A 12634-nucleotide genomic window follows, 5' to 3' on the forward strand; every position below is an offset into this window, starting at 1 on the left:
ACAATTTCTATCCAAAACTAACGATAAGAATATTTTTGAACTCATCTGGTAAGTTTAAGGGTATTTTTGTCACTTAAGTTTAAGGTTATTTTTTACTCAAAATACTAAGTTTTGAAACCTTTGGTATAATTTAGCCATGTTTTTATTGTTTTTAGCATTAGGATCCCAAACTAAAACATTTTGCAGTGGTTTTGATCAGTGTATTTTAATTATTTTTTCATTTTATGAATAAAAGTCAACAAAGTTCCTTTTGTTTTAACCAGAGTTATCTGCATGCATGGGTAATGATTCCAAATAAAAGCCTTAGTTTGAGGTTGTATGGACGTCTGAAAATAAATTAAATAAGAGATTGTTATGTTTGATTATGTATGAAAATGTTATCACAATTTGAAGACACTAAATTATAAATATATTTATGGAGTATTTTCAAATTAAAAGATAATAAATTAACTTATTTACAACAATAGTAAAATATCACTATTTATCAATAAAAGATCACGATAGAATATACTTGAAAATATTTTCAATAATATTATCATTTAAAATAATTATCCTATATTTATTTTATGAAATTAATCATGGTAACCTCATATAAATTTTAATAGATTAGTTTATTAAAAAATTAATTAGTTAATAATAGAATAATCATTTTAATTGGATAGTTAATTAAAGTACTATTGAAAATGAATATTTATACAAAGTTAATTTAAATAATATTAAAATTATTTTTTATTTAAAACTAATGCTAAAATTAAGTAACTAATTTTTAAATAAATATCCTTATTCACATTAATTTAATATATATTTTTTATCAATAAAAATGGATCAAATAAGCATACGATTGTTTATTTATTATAATCAATTACTTAACTTTAGTTTGTTAGAGTTTATCATTAATAATTATAAATTTGTTTGAATCAATAAATTTTAATTTAAAGAAATATATTTTAGTAAACATTATATAAAAATGAGTATAAGAAAAAGAGAACAAAATATGATATGCTAACAAAAAAAAATATTAAGAAAATATCTTAAAATTATGGTATTTCTTAAAATTATGATATGTTAAGAATGAATGGTCTAATTAAAATAATTCCAAAAGAGACTTTTTTATTAGAAAAAATAAATAAGTAATCAACTATAATTATTGAAAATGAATTTTTTTCCTAACTTAATTTAAACAATCTTAGTTAACTAACTAAATACATAATATGTTGTTACCTAATTAATTAATTTGTAGGCATAAGTATTTGCATTCATATAATAAATTTTTATTTGTATGAATGGATTCCGTAAATATTTTGAGAATTTATTATTGATTATATTAAAATAAATAATTGCATTAATTTTGTTAAATTAATATCAATTAATTAATTAACTATATTCAATATAAAACTATGTATAGAATTAATAACTTGGTGGGCAAATAGAATACCTACAATTTTAGAAGAGTATAGAAAACTCGTCAATGGGAAAAGAGACTATACAAGAATAGATTATTCATAGACAAAGTGTTGAAAATTGTACAAGTTTAACGTACCTACGTCAATTATAAAAAACGACGTGATCTTGCATTTATTATTTAAGTCATTAAGAAAATATAAATTAAAAAGTTCCAGAAGAAGTATATAGCATTGCCATGCGGTTTATTGGTCCAACACAAGTTCAACTATTTAGCTTGATTCTACGATTCTGTATTCCTTTTCATGTTTGATACGGCGGGTAAAGAATAATATAAGCTGCTATCTAAATTTCCAGAATGAATTGTGAAATAAAGAAATCATAACCTAAGGAAATTTTCAACAGTATGGATTGTGATATATTGAACTAGTTTTGAAGCTCTTTTTTCTTTTCAATTTGATATATAAATCCAGAAAGTTCAATTTTATAAAGTGCATAATAAATTCTTAAATTTTATGCTCATGAAGTTTGTAGACTTTCTAAACTCATTTTCCAAGGCGGGTGTCGACGCTATTTCTCATTGTTACGAGATGAACTCGAAAACATAACTATTTCAAGGGATGGTCAAATTTTCTTGAGGTTGTTAATGGAAAGGTGATTGTAACTTGAAAGTGGTAAATCTAGTAAACAACCTGATCTCACTGAAGTAAAATTTATTGACCTTCCCCACACCCTTACCAGAATGGTCTCATAATTGATGTACAGTATCTTAATGCTGTAGCTTTTGGTTTATTGTTTTCCTAAAAACAAAATTCCAAATAAACTCTGAATTCTGTGTAGAACTTATCCAGCAGAGGAGACTAACAGGCAAATAAATGTAGCCAAACACGTTATTTGTCATTGGCGTCACAATAAACATGGGCTTATAAATAATAATGCAATCTTCGAAGCATACATTCAGAAGATTCGGTAACCATAAATAAATATAAGCCTATTTACTTGACAGATTATATAAATAAAACCACCATCACACCAAATTAAACAAATGAAATCATCATCCCATTATATACAAAGATTAGCAAGAGACAATCATATAAAACTTAAATTCGAATAAAATAAACCAAAAGGATTATGATTCCATCTGATAACTTCGGAAAAGATGACACTTATTCATCTCATCGGGTCCTCCCTATCCTTGCTTCTTGTGTGAGCCAAGCATGCTTGGCTGTGTTTTTTGCATCAAGACGATGGCCAACTGAACCCTCGAGAATTTGGAAGCACTAATTTCTTGATGTTCCAGATGACCCCACTGGGATGCCCGCCTGTGGGGTTAAGAATTAACCTTTTTAGGGATCGAGACCGACACGAAACAAAACACACTCCATTCATTTGGATCAAATCTCCCTCACCTCAAGGGCATAGATGTTTACCACAGAAGAGGAATTCTCTCATGGTTGATCTGCATCAGATCCAGGCCTTGTTACGCGTCTCCTTCTTGTAGGTGGTGATGAATCTTCACTCATTCCGATGTATATGCGGAAATCTTCTTCTGCATCTTCTTGTAATCCCAAAAGGTTTTCACCCCAAAGAAACCGGCGCTCTGGTACAGGTGTTCCTCCTCCAGAGCGTCGATGTCTAACCCAAGACCTCGAACGTGGCCTTGGCTCTCGAGCACCATCAACCGATCCAAACATATGAAACAGAAAGAAACTAGTCAGCAATGGCCCATTGACATCACCTGTGCCATTGTCTCTTTCACCTGCCACCATACCATCTCCATTTTCAATAACGTAGTCTCCCACCACAAGAGCACCAGGCATCGCTGAGCGAATGGCACTAACAACATCACCAACTTCTCTCTGTCTCTCCAAGCGTCGCCATGCTCGTTCTCTAGATGGGTCTGTGACAGAAGGCCTTGTCGTCGGGTGGACTCTTCTAGCATGCCTGCGTAGTTCTTGGTAGTTGCCAGAAAATGAGCAGGTTTCACGGGAGCAACTTCGTTTCTTGAGATTAAGATATTCTCTTACTTCTTCTATAACTTCCAAGCCTAGCACAGCTCCTCGGCACATGGGGCACTTCAAGTTTGAGTACTCAGATGAGTTCCCAGCATCCAAACCTTCTTGCTCAACCCTTTCAGTTATGGGCCCAGAACCAGCAGTGTCCAAATCTCCAGCTTCATTTGTGTCTACAGTTCTATTAGAATTTTCAGTTCCATTATCCCCTAACGCTACACCAGGTAATCCAGCAGATGCGACAGCGTTCCTTTCATTAATATTTTGATTATCATCAACTTCATTCAAATCAATACTCAAACCCAAGTTGTTTGTAGGAGGACTACTAAAACTATATGGATTTATAGGTAAAGGACTTGATAAGCGTGGACTCTTCCTAGTTTCTTCTCTTAATTTTTTGAATTGATCAAAACAATTTGAATGCCTATGGCTTGTGTCACATATATAAGGTTTGCAACCCTTATGGTGAGAGCTGCAAAGTAGAAGAACAGCATTATGTGGGTGATCCATGCAGATAGGGCAGGAGACTTCATCCAATTCTTTATGCAAAGCAAGGATATCTGAATCATTATGAATTCTTCGTTTCACACCAGCCATCTTGAACACTAGGTAAGTCACTAAGCATATTTAATAGATCAGAATGCTTCTATTCGACAACAATAGCACATTGCTCAGTAATGTTAAAAACAATGCAGAAACTGCTAGAAAAATCGTTTTTCCTAAGTAGAGAAAGAGGATTACCACAAAACTAAGGAAGCATCCAATTCTAACAACAAAACAACAGATACAGCATACCAACACTACATAAGACATAAATGCATATAAAAAAAATTCTCTAAATTTTGATGGAGATTTAGTATCAGAACCAATGGGGACAAAAAATCAAATGCAGGAGAGAATGACCATTGATGCAATATTTTACAGTTAAAAATTCAACTTTTTCATGTCATGTTATCAAGGAACACAATGCAAAACATTAAATTGACCACTGCAGATTAAAACACAAATAAAAATGTTGTCCAAATTCAGAGAGGGCCTAACATACATGAAGGATAAATTATCTGCAAATGAAGATGGGTAGCCTTACATGCACAACATACAATTTCCATATAAACATATTACCCGAAGATATATCAAGCAATTTCATGATTACTCACCAAGAGAAGCAGCTCTTATATATTTCCTACAGGAGGCTTCTCAATCTCTATTTGTGATACCAATTCAAATCTACAGAATGCTTACTCTGGCTTTATTAAAGCAAAATCACAGGTCTACAAATTGAAAGCAAAGAACTGTAACTGTAGTAGTAATTGGTGGAATACACCCTTGACTAAAACTATTAGCAACTTCTCCAAGACGCCAAGGTCTGTACAAGTCCTTGACCTGCAGTTATGCCGCGTAAAAGAAATTTGATGGTTATAAATACAAGATCTCAATTTTGAAAGGAAAAAACAATTAAAAAAGTAATATTACTATTTCAAGAACCATTGTTATTTCCATTATAAAGACACCCATTTAACAAAATAGCAAGGGCCAAACTTGAATATTCAAATCAAACATACAAATATGTTTACACACAAATCCTAATCATAATTATTTCTAATACCAACCCCTACCAACGAAATGTTGACAATAACAAACCCAAAATAAGCAACAATGGAAGAAGAAACGTGCAAAACCTAAAATACAGCTTCCCTCCCAAAAGGGTAAAGGATATATGCAAACCGATAAAATCTCCTATAAAAGGAAATTTCTTATCTTACCGATTCCAAAGGCAACCCCCTTTAACATCCCCACTCCATCAGGAGAAGAAAAAAAAGACCAAAGGAAAAAATGGTCAGATATGCAAAAGCAACAAAACCCACTATGTGAGTTCTGTACAATTTTAAAAAAGAAAAGAGGGGCGACTACTGTAACATCAACCATCTGATTATCGCTGCAAGTAACCATTAAACCCCCTTTCCCATTAAAATGCATGACAACTGCTAGGCCAAATATTTACAAATGCTAGACCACCTACCCAATTCCGCAAAATGACAAATGTTTCATTAAAAAAATCCAAGTTCAAAGCCTCAACACTTGCTGCCAAAATGATAGGTGAAACCAAAACAAGGCTCAATTTTAGGCAGCATAAGGAAAATTAGCCGATATAGATTTTCATTCTGATACCTTAAATTTTAATCATATAACCATCTAATTCCCATCCCGATGAAAAATTACACAAACTCGAAAATCAAAAGTAGAAAAGCCCAAATCACATCCAGATGTTCAGATCCCTAAATCCACAACAAACCCTAACCCGAATCAACAAATCCATCAAACCAGCAAAGTGAAACCCAAATTACCAAGGGCATCAAACAATTCAACAAGAACAAAAACAAAAGAAACGGAAGATCAAAAACAAGGGCATGAACGAATAGAATCACGATCACAAATAATTAAAACCAAAAACAGAAAGTAAATTGGATACATCAAGAGCGAAAAGAAAAATCGAGTATAAAACATGGAAGTTAGGGTTTACTAAAAGCAGAATTTGATGGAATTCATCCGGGGGTTGGGTCGACGGTGAAGGTTGCGTGAAGTGGTCGCTGAGTTATAGCGCAGAAACGGGAGAGATGTTCAACAACGAAGAAATTGGCCATCAGTTTAAGTATTTATAGCCAGACTTAGCCGCACAAAACGCAACGTTTCACATGGGTAGGCGGTGACGAAGAGAAGTTGTCTTGTAACGTAATGGGCTTACTTTGGGCCTGGGCCACATTCAATCTATGGAAAATTCCACTAAATTGCCACATTTACATTGTCATTGCCATTAAAAAAAAAACAAAAACAAAGACCTAATGACTTATCTCAAGATTCCAATTTAAACTTTAGATTTATTACGAATACTATGATAATAAATAGATGTCAATTGCTTAGTCTCTCAAAAGTTATGTGTCACCCTTCATGTTATTCATGTGTCTTGTAATTATTCATGTTTGGTGTCCATATAAGTCCACATCCTACTTGTCATTTAGTGTCATTTGGTAAATCTTAAAATCACACATACATTAGTTAGAATTCCACTTCAAAATTCCACTAATTTTCATAATATCCAATTTTACAATTTTAGTTATTTTATTTTATATTATATTATATATATTTAATATTATTATATTAATTTTCTCTATATCCGTATTCCCGTTGTGCTCCTCAAATTCACAACACGTTATCAGTACGATTTCCTATTATTTTTCCCGCTAAAGGTAGGTCCTAAAGGTATGTCGGCCTTTTCTTCTTTGTTATAATTAATAAATTTAATGTTATTTTGCATATTCAATATCTATTAAATTTCTAATTTAGTACAATATTTTATGATAGTGTTGTCATAATAAATCTCACAAAATTAGTATTTTCACCCTTGATATTAACAACAATAATTATTTGTCATAGGTATTTAATGCCGGAATTCACTTGGATGTTATGAATCTTGTGGAGACTATTAAAAAATGAAATACGACATCTAGTCAGAACAAAACAAAAACTATGATTTTCCTTCGTCATCATCTCCACGAGGGATTGAAAATGGAGTATTTTACAATAAAAGATCCCCGTATCTTGTGAAAAAATTTAAAAGTGAGGTATAATCATAAAAAAAAAAATAGTTATTCTTCCTAAAGCTCGTTATGAGTTGATGCACTTGGGGCTATAAGATTTCAAACCAGTAAATGATTACAACTCCGCATTTATTTAAATCATTTCGAAATTGTTATTATGCGGGGAGAAAATTACAGATGTCGATATGTTAAAGAAGACATTTTTTTACATTTCATGTCTCGAATATGCTCTTGCAACAGCAATATCGAGAGAAAGGTTTTAAACAGTATTTTGAATTAATTTCATATATTCTCGTGGCCGAACAAAATAACGAGTTATTGATGAAAAATCATGAATCTCGACCAATCCGAATGACACCATTCCTTGAAGTGAACACTATGAATTTTAATAATAATCGTGGTCGAGGTCGAGGTCATGACCATGACAGAGGAAGAGATAATTATTATTTTTGTGATGGTCGTTTTAATCATTCAAATTTCAAAAGAACCATACAAAATGATGATCACAAAGGAAAAGCTCCACAAGATAAGAGTTTAAAAAGTGTTGAAAATAAATGCTTCCGATGCAGAATGACTAGGCATTGGTCACGTACCTATCGTACGTCAAAACACTTAGTTGACTTCTATTAAGTCTCCCTGAAGGAAAAAGAGAAAAATATGGAAGCAAAATTTTCATACTAGGATAAAGACATGTTTGACCCATCCCATACGACAATCTTGGATGTGAAGGACTTCTTTGAATCTCCTGAAGAGAAGATTGACGCAGTTGATGAAACATCAAGTGTTTCTTTTGATTTTGAGAATATCTAGACTTAATGTTATTGTTTTCTTTTATCTATCTTCATGTTCTTTTTAATAACTTTTGTATATTTTAAGTGTTGTTTTTCTTATTATAATTATTTTATTTTAATGAAGCAACATGGATCATTTTCATATGTTGGGTGTTTCAGAAATGAGAAAAAAAATATCTATGTCTGACAGACAGTGCAACTACACACAATACTTACAAATAAAAAAATACTATTCCAAATTGACAATGCTGAAAGCAAAAATAAATACAATATCAGGTTCTGCAAATTTGATTGAAGGTTTTGGAAAAACAAATATTAATTTTCTTAGAGGAACAAAATTTACAATTGACAATACATTGTTCTTTAGTCAATTAAAGAGAAATCTTCCAAGTTGTAAAGATATATGTTGCAATGGTTATCATATTGAGACTGATAGTAGGAATAATGTGGAATATCTATATATCATATCCACTGTCTCAAATGAAAAATGTATATTGGAAGAGTTGCTTGCTTTATCTTCTGGATTGTATTATGCTCATATACGAGTAATTGAAACATATGTAATAATGAACCTGAAATTCATGAATCAGACATATTTACAATTTGATATGACCAATGGGGTCATCCAGGATTTATAATGATGAAGAGAATTATTGAGAATTCAAATGGACACCTATTAAAGAACAAAAAGATTCTTCAATCTAATGAATTATCATGTGTTGCTTGCTCTCAAGAAAAATTGATAATTAGACCATCACCAGCTAAAGTAAGGACTGAATCACCTGCATTTCTAGAATGAATTCATGGTGATATATGTGCACCCATTAACCTACCAAGTGGATTTTTTAGATATTTTATGATATTAATACATGCATCCAACAGATGGTCACACGTGTGCTTATTATCAAATCGAAATCTTGCATTTGCAAGATTACTTGCTCAAATAATTAAGTTACGAGCACAATTTTCTGATTATACAATTAAGACCATTCGTCTTGATAATGCTGATGAATGTACATCCCAAGCTTTTGACAATTATTGTATGTCAATTGGAATAAGTGTTGAACATCATGTAACTCATATTCATACATAAAATGGTTTAGCATAATTATTTATAAAACGTTTGCATTGCAAGACCATTACTTATGAGAGCTAAGCTTCCTTCATTTGTATGAGGACATGCTATTTTGCATGCAGCGTCACTTGTACGCATTAAGCCAATAGCTTATCATAAGTACTAGCCATTACAATTAACTTATGGTCATGAACCAATATTTTCCATCTAAACTTTTTTGGAAGTACAATATATGTTCCAATTGCTCCACCACAACGCACTAAGATGGGTCCTCAAAGGAGGTTAGGAACATCCTACTTGAATTGTGAGGACAATCACTCAAACAACTCTTGCATTGATTGCATGATCTAAAGTGCAGTGACCATGCTCTCAAATCTTTTGGCCAAGCCATTAGGTATGCTCGCCAAAATGTGAACTCGAGCCTCAAGATTGGCTTTCATCCATTTTTTGTATGTAGCACGAACATTTCGTATTGGCAGTGGAATTGGAGGACATTCCTCAATCAAGACGAAGTTAAGGTCGTTAACCACTAACATATTTTAATAGATTCTTTCCAAGTTGTTTAATTGAATTCAGTCAATATTTCAGCATGAAGAAGGTTCATTGAAGTGCTAGTCATTTTTGTTGATACAAAACAATTACTTATTTTAGACACTTATGCAAAAATTCATTTTAATCCGATCAATTTAGAAAAAAAACTAATATTTAACCTAACATTATTCCATTTTGTAATGATGCTTCAGTGATTTAGGACAAAAGTCACCGAAGGATGCTCAGTCACCCCTTCCCTGAATTGAGACACTTTTCAACCAACCATTACATCAGAATAACTCTTATTCCTATAACGATTAGTCACCATTGATTTGGTCAAGAAATCATTAACTTTCTTAACAATTTCTTGTAAATGTGACCTTCATTTTAGACCCTAGAGTTCTGTTCCAATGAGCCAACTAAAAGAAAAAAACAGATTGGGGTAAAAACTAAAGTGATCCTATCTAGAAACTATTTCTGAAGTTTGCCCCTGATATTGACCTAATGTACAAACCATCAGAAGGGGACGCTCCCAGGGTGCCTCGAGGTCGTGCAAGAAGATCTCATGATGTAAACCAATGAAGGAGACCGTAGGACAAGTTGACACATATCCTTTCCCCACTTACTATAAACACTTCTCCATTCACCTTGTTATTGATCCATGCAAACACCATCCAAAGGGGATGCTCCCAGGGTGCCTCGAGGCCAAACATGAGGCTCACGGTGTGAACTTTTAGGGATAACGTGCGTGGAAAAAAATTGACATATCATATATATCTTTTTCCTCCAATTGAGCATTTTACAAAAATGGATTTATTAACTTAGTAAAAATCGGCTAATTAATTTTAATTAAGTTTTTGTTAATTTGCTCAATATAATGCTTATATTGAATAGTTCAATAATATGTGACTTCATTTGTTAAACTTTCTAACGAAACCGATCACTTATTGCATGCTTATAAAATATTTGCCCAATTCACCTTCTAGGTCGGTTTCGAAGTCGAGATGTTTCGTTTATGTCATCTTAAATACCTCAGCCTAGACAGAACTTTCTTTAGACAAAGGTCCTTTATGGGTAATTATTTTAAAATTTTAACCTCTTATTGAAATTCATTTTAATCCTATTAAAACGAATTAAAAAATTAACCTATTTCTAATCTCATTAGAAACATGTTTAGCACAAGTTTAGGTGAATTAATTTTAAAGCATTTAAAATTAAATTGGACCTATGTTTGCATGCAACTCTTTATTATAGATTTTAATTCTAATTTCATTATACTTATAACCATTATAAGTAATGAAAAATAAAATCTATAATTTCATTTAAAGACATTGATTAAATATAACATTTATATTTATCTAAGTAATGTCATGCTGAATGCAAAATTTATTTTAATTAAAAAATATAACACTTATATCTAACAATTATTAAGCATACATATCCATCATGTCATCATACATTATAACAATTATAATCTAATATGATGCATGAACATGCTTAATGTACCATACATCTAAAATAATATAACACTTACGATAAAATGCATGAGCATGCTAATTTAATCATGCATCCAAAAAATATAACACTTGCATTTTGACATGATGCATGAACATGTTTATCCTAAGGTAGGATTTTGAATCTAAATGACATACTTTATGCACCATTCAAAAATAATTTAAATCATACATCTCATGCATAATTAAATTAACAAAATAAAAAGTTTGACCAGCTATTGGCATTTCTAGAAAATCAAATAAAATCTAAAACCCTAGATTTTAGAAAATCCTAAAAGAAAATGGAAAAAAACAAAAAAAACTGCTTATGTTCAGCGGCGACGGAAAATAAACCAGGGCTTAAAACGACGATTCAACCGTTCAGAACGAGACCCTATGCATCCTGAACATACTGACCAAATTTCAGTACGATCCAATGGTTAGAGTTGCATTATCGACAAATTTCTAAAAGCTGACCCTGAAAAACCGAACTGCACGGCATTGTTTCTCTTTGTTTCTTTTCTTGTTTTGCCTTTGTTTTTTCGAGCTCTTTTTATAGTAATTTTTTGCCACGAAAGTCACGAACTTGTAGACTTGATTTACAGTAAAAAAAATACCCATAAACATTGGGTTTTACATTGATCTCATCACTTAAAACTGTAAATCTAAATGCCAAAAGCCTAAATAGTCAACCCACAAACCACAATTAAAATCACATACATCTCATGCATATTCTATTCTTATTTTGTTTCTAAAAAACCAAAAATAAAAAATTACATAAATTGGGCTCTAATACCAATTAGAGGGGTCGAATCCCAAGTAGAAGCGTGTGATTGCCTTGCAATTTTGTTTCTGATTTTACATAAACAAAATACGGTATAAAAATAATAACATAATGGATAAACAATCAAGATTGACATGCATTTAAGAGAAGAAAAGAGGGAAGAGCTAAACCTTATCTTTGTAGATTCTGAAAATCTTCACGATTCCCTCCGCGTCTTCTCCGAAACGTCTTTTCAATGAACAAAAGATACCACCAAAAGTGAAATCTTATTATTCTCTAAGATTTCAAGAATTGGATGTGTGGTCTCCAAGACTTAGAAGAGGAAGAAGTAGTAGAGAGAAAAAGAGAGATTTTGAGAGTTGTAGAAGACTAAGATTCAGAATTCTCAATTCACCTGTGTCAGAGTAGTGACCTCTTTCTCCTAGTCTTTCCTATTCTTATTCTATTTCTAATTTAATTAAATAACTTTTATTTAATTTAGTCCAATAATTAAATAACGGTATATATTAAATCCAATTTAATATAATTAATTAATAAACATCACATGTTTATTTATCTCTACTTCTAAAAAAATTAATTAATTAACCATTAATTAATCAATTAAACGGATATATTAAATCATATTTAATATAGAATTAATCAACATATAATTATCATATATTTATTTGTATACAACTCTTTAATATTTGAATCTTATTCAAATATTTTTCTCTCTTAATTATAGATCACATCTATAATTAACCATATTATATTGATTTCGTTAATATGCAATTGATTTGAACAATTCAAATCATTCCTCTTATATATTCTTTAGTGAGCTAATAAGGGGACCTTATGGACTTACAGATTAGAAACTTCAATGATATAAGATTGATTAATTAAACTCTTTAATTAAATTAATTAATTTTCATTAATTACTGGTCACTCCACTAAAGATTGATAGCTACACTC

At 31.4% G+C, this 12634-nt stretch overlaps 1 protein-coding gene across 4 annotated transcripts; it reads right to left on the minus strand.

Moving 5' to 3' along the window:
- Positions 1-2307: 2307 nt before the first annotated feature.
- LOC120087237 lies at positions 2308-6081 on the minus strand. Of its 4 annotated transcripts, none has more exons than XM_039044155.1 (3): positions 5935-6030; positions 2832-4030; positions 2308-2723 (listed from the first exon to the last, which is right to left on the minus strand). In XM_039044155.1, coding segments are annotated over exons 1-2 (1182 nt in total). In that variant the 5' UTR covers positions 5936-6030; the 3' UTR covers positions 2308-2723; positions 2832-2849. The 4 variants fall into 4 exon arrangements, with proteins under 4 accessions (XP_038900083.1, XP_038900082.1, XP_038900084.1 ...); XM_039044154.1 differs by having other exon boundaries at positions 2811-4030; positions 5935-6029; XM_039044156.1 differs by having other exon boundaries at positions 2308-4796; positions 5935-6081.
- Positions 6082-12634: the final 6553 nt, after the last annotated feature.

Source organism: Benincasa hispida, chromosome 9 (genome assembly GCF_009727055.1).
Source record: "Benincasa hispida cultivar B227 chromosome 9, ASM972705v1, whole genome shotgun sequence".
In the NCBI taxonomy this organism is placed as follows: Eukaryota; Viridiplantae; Streptophyta; class Magnoliopsida; order Cucurbitales; family Cucurbitaceae; genus Benincasa; species Benincasa hispida.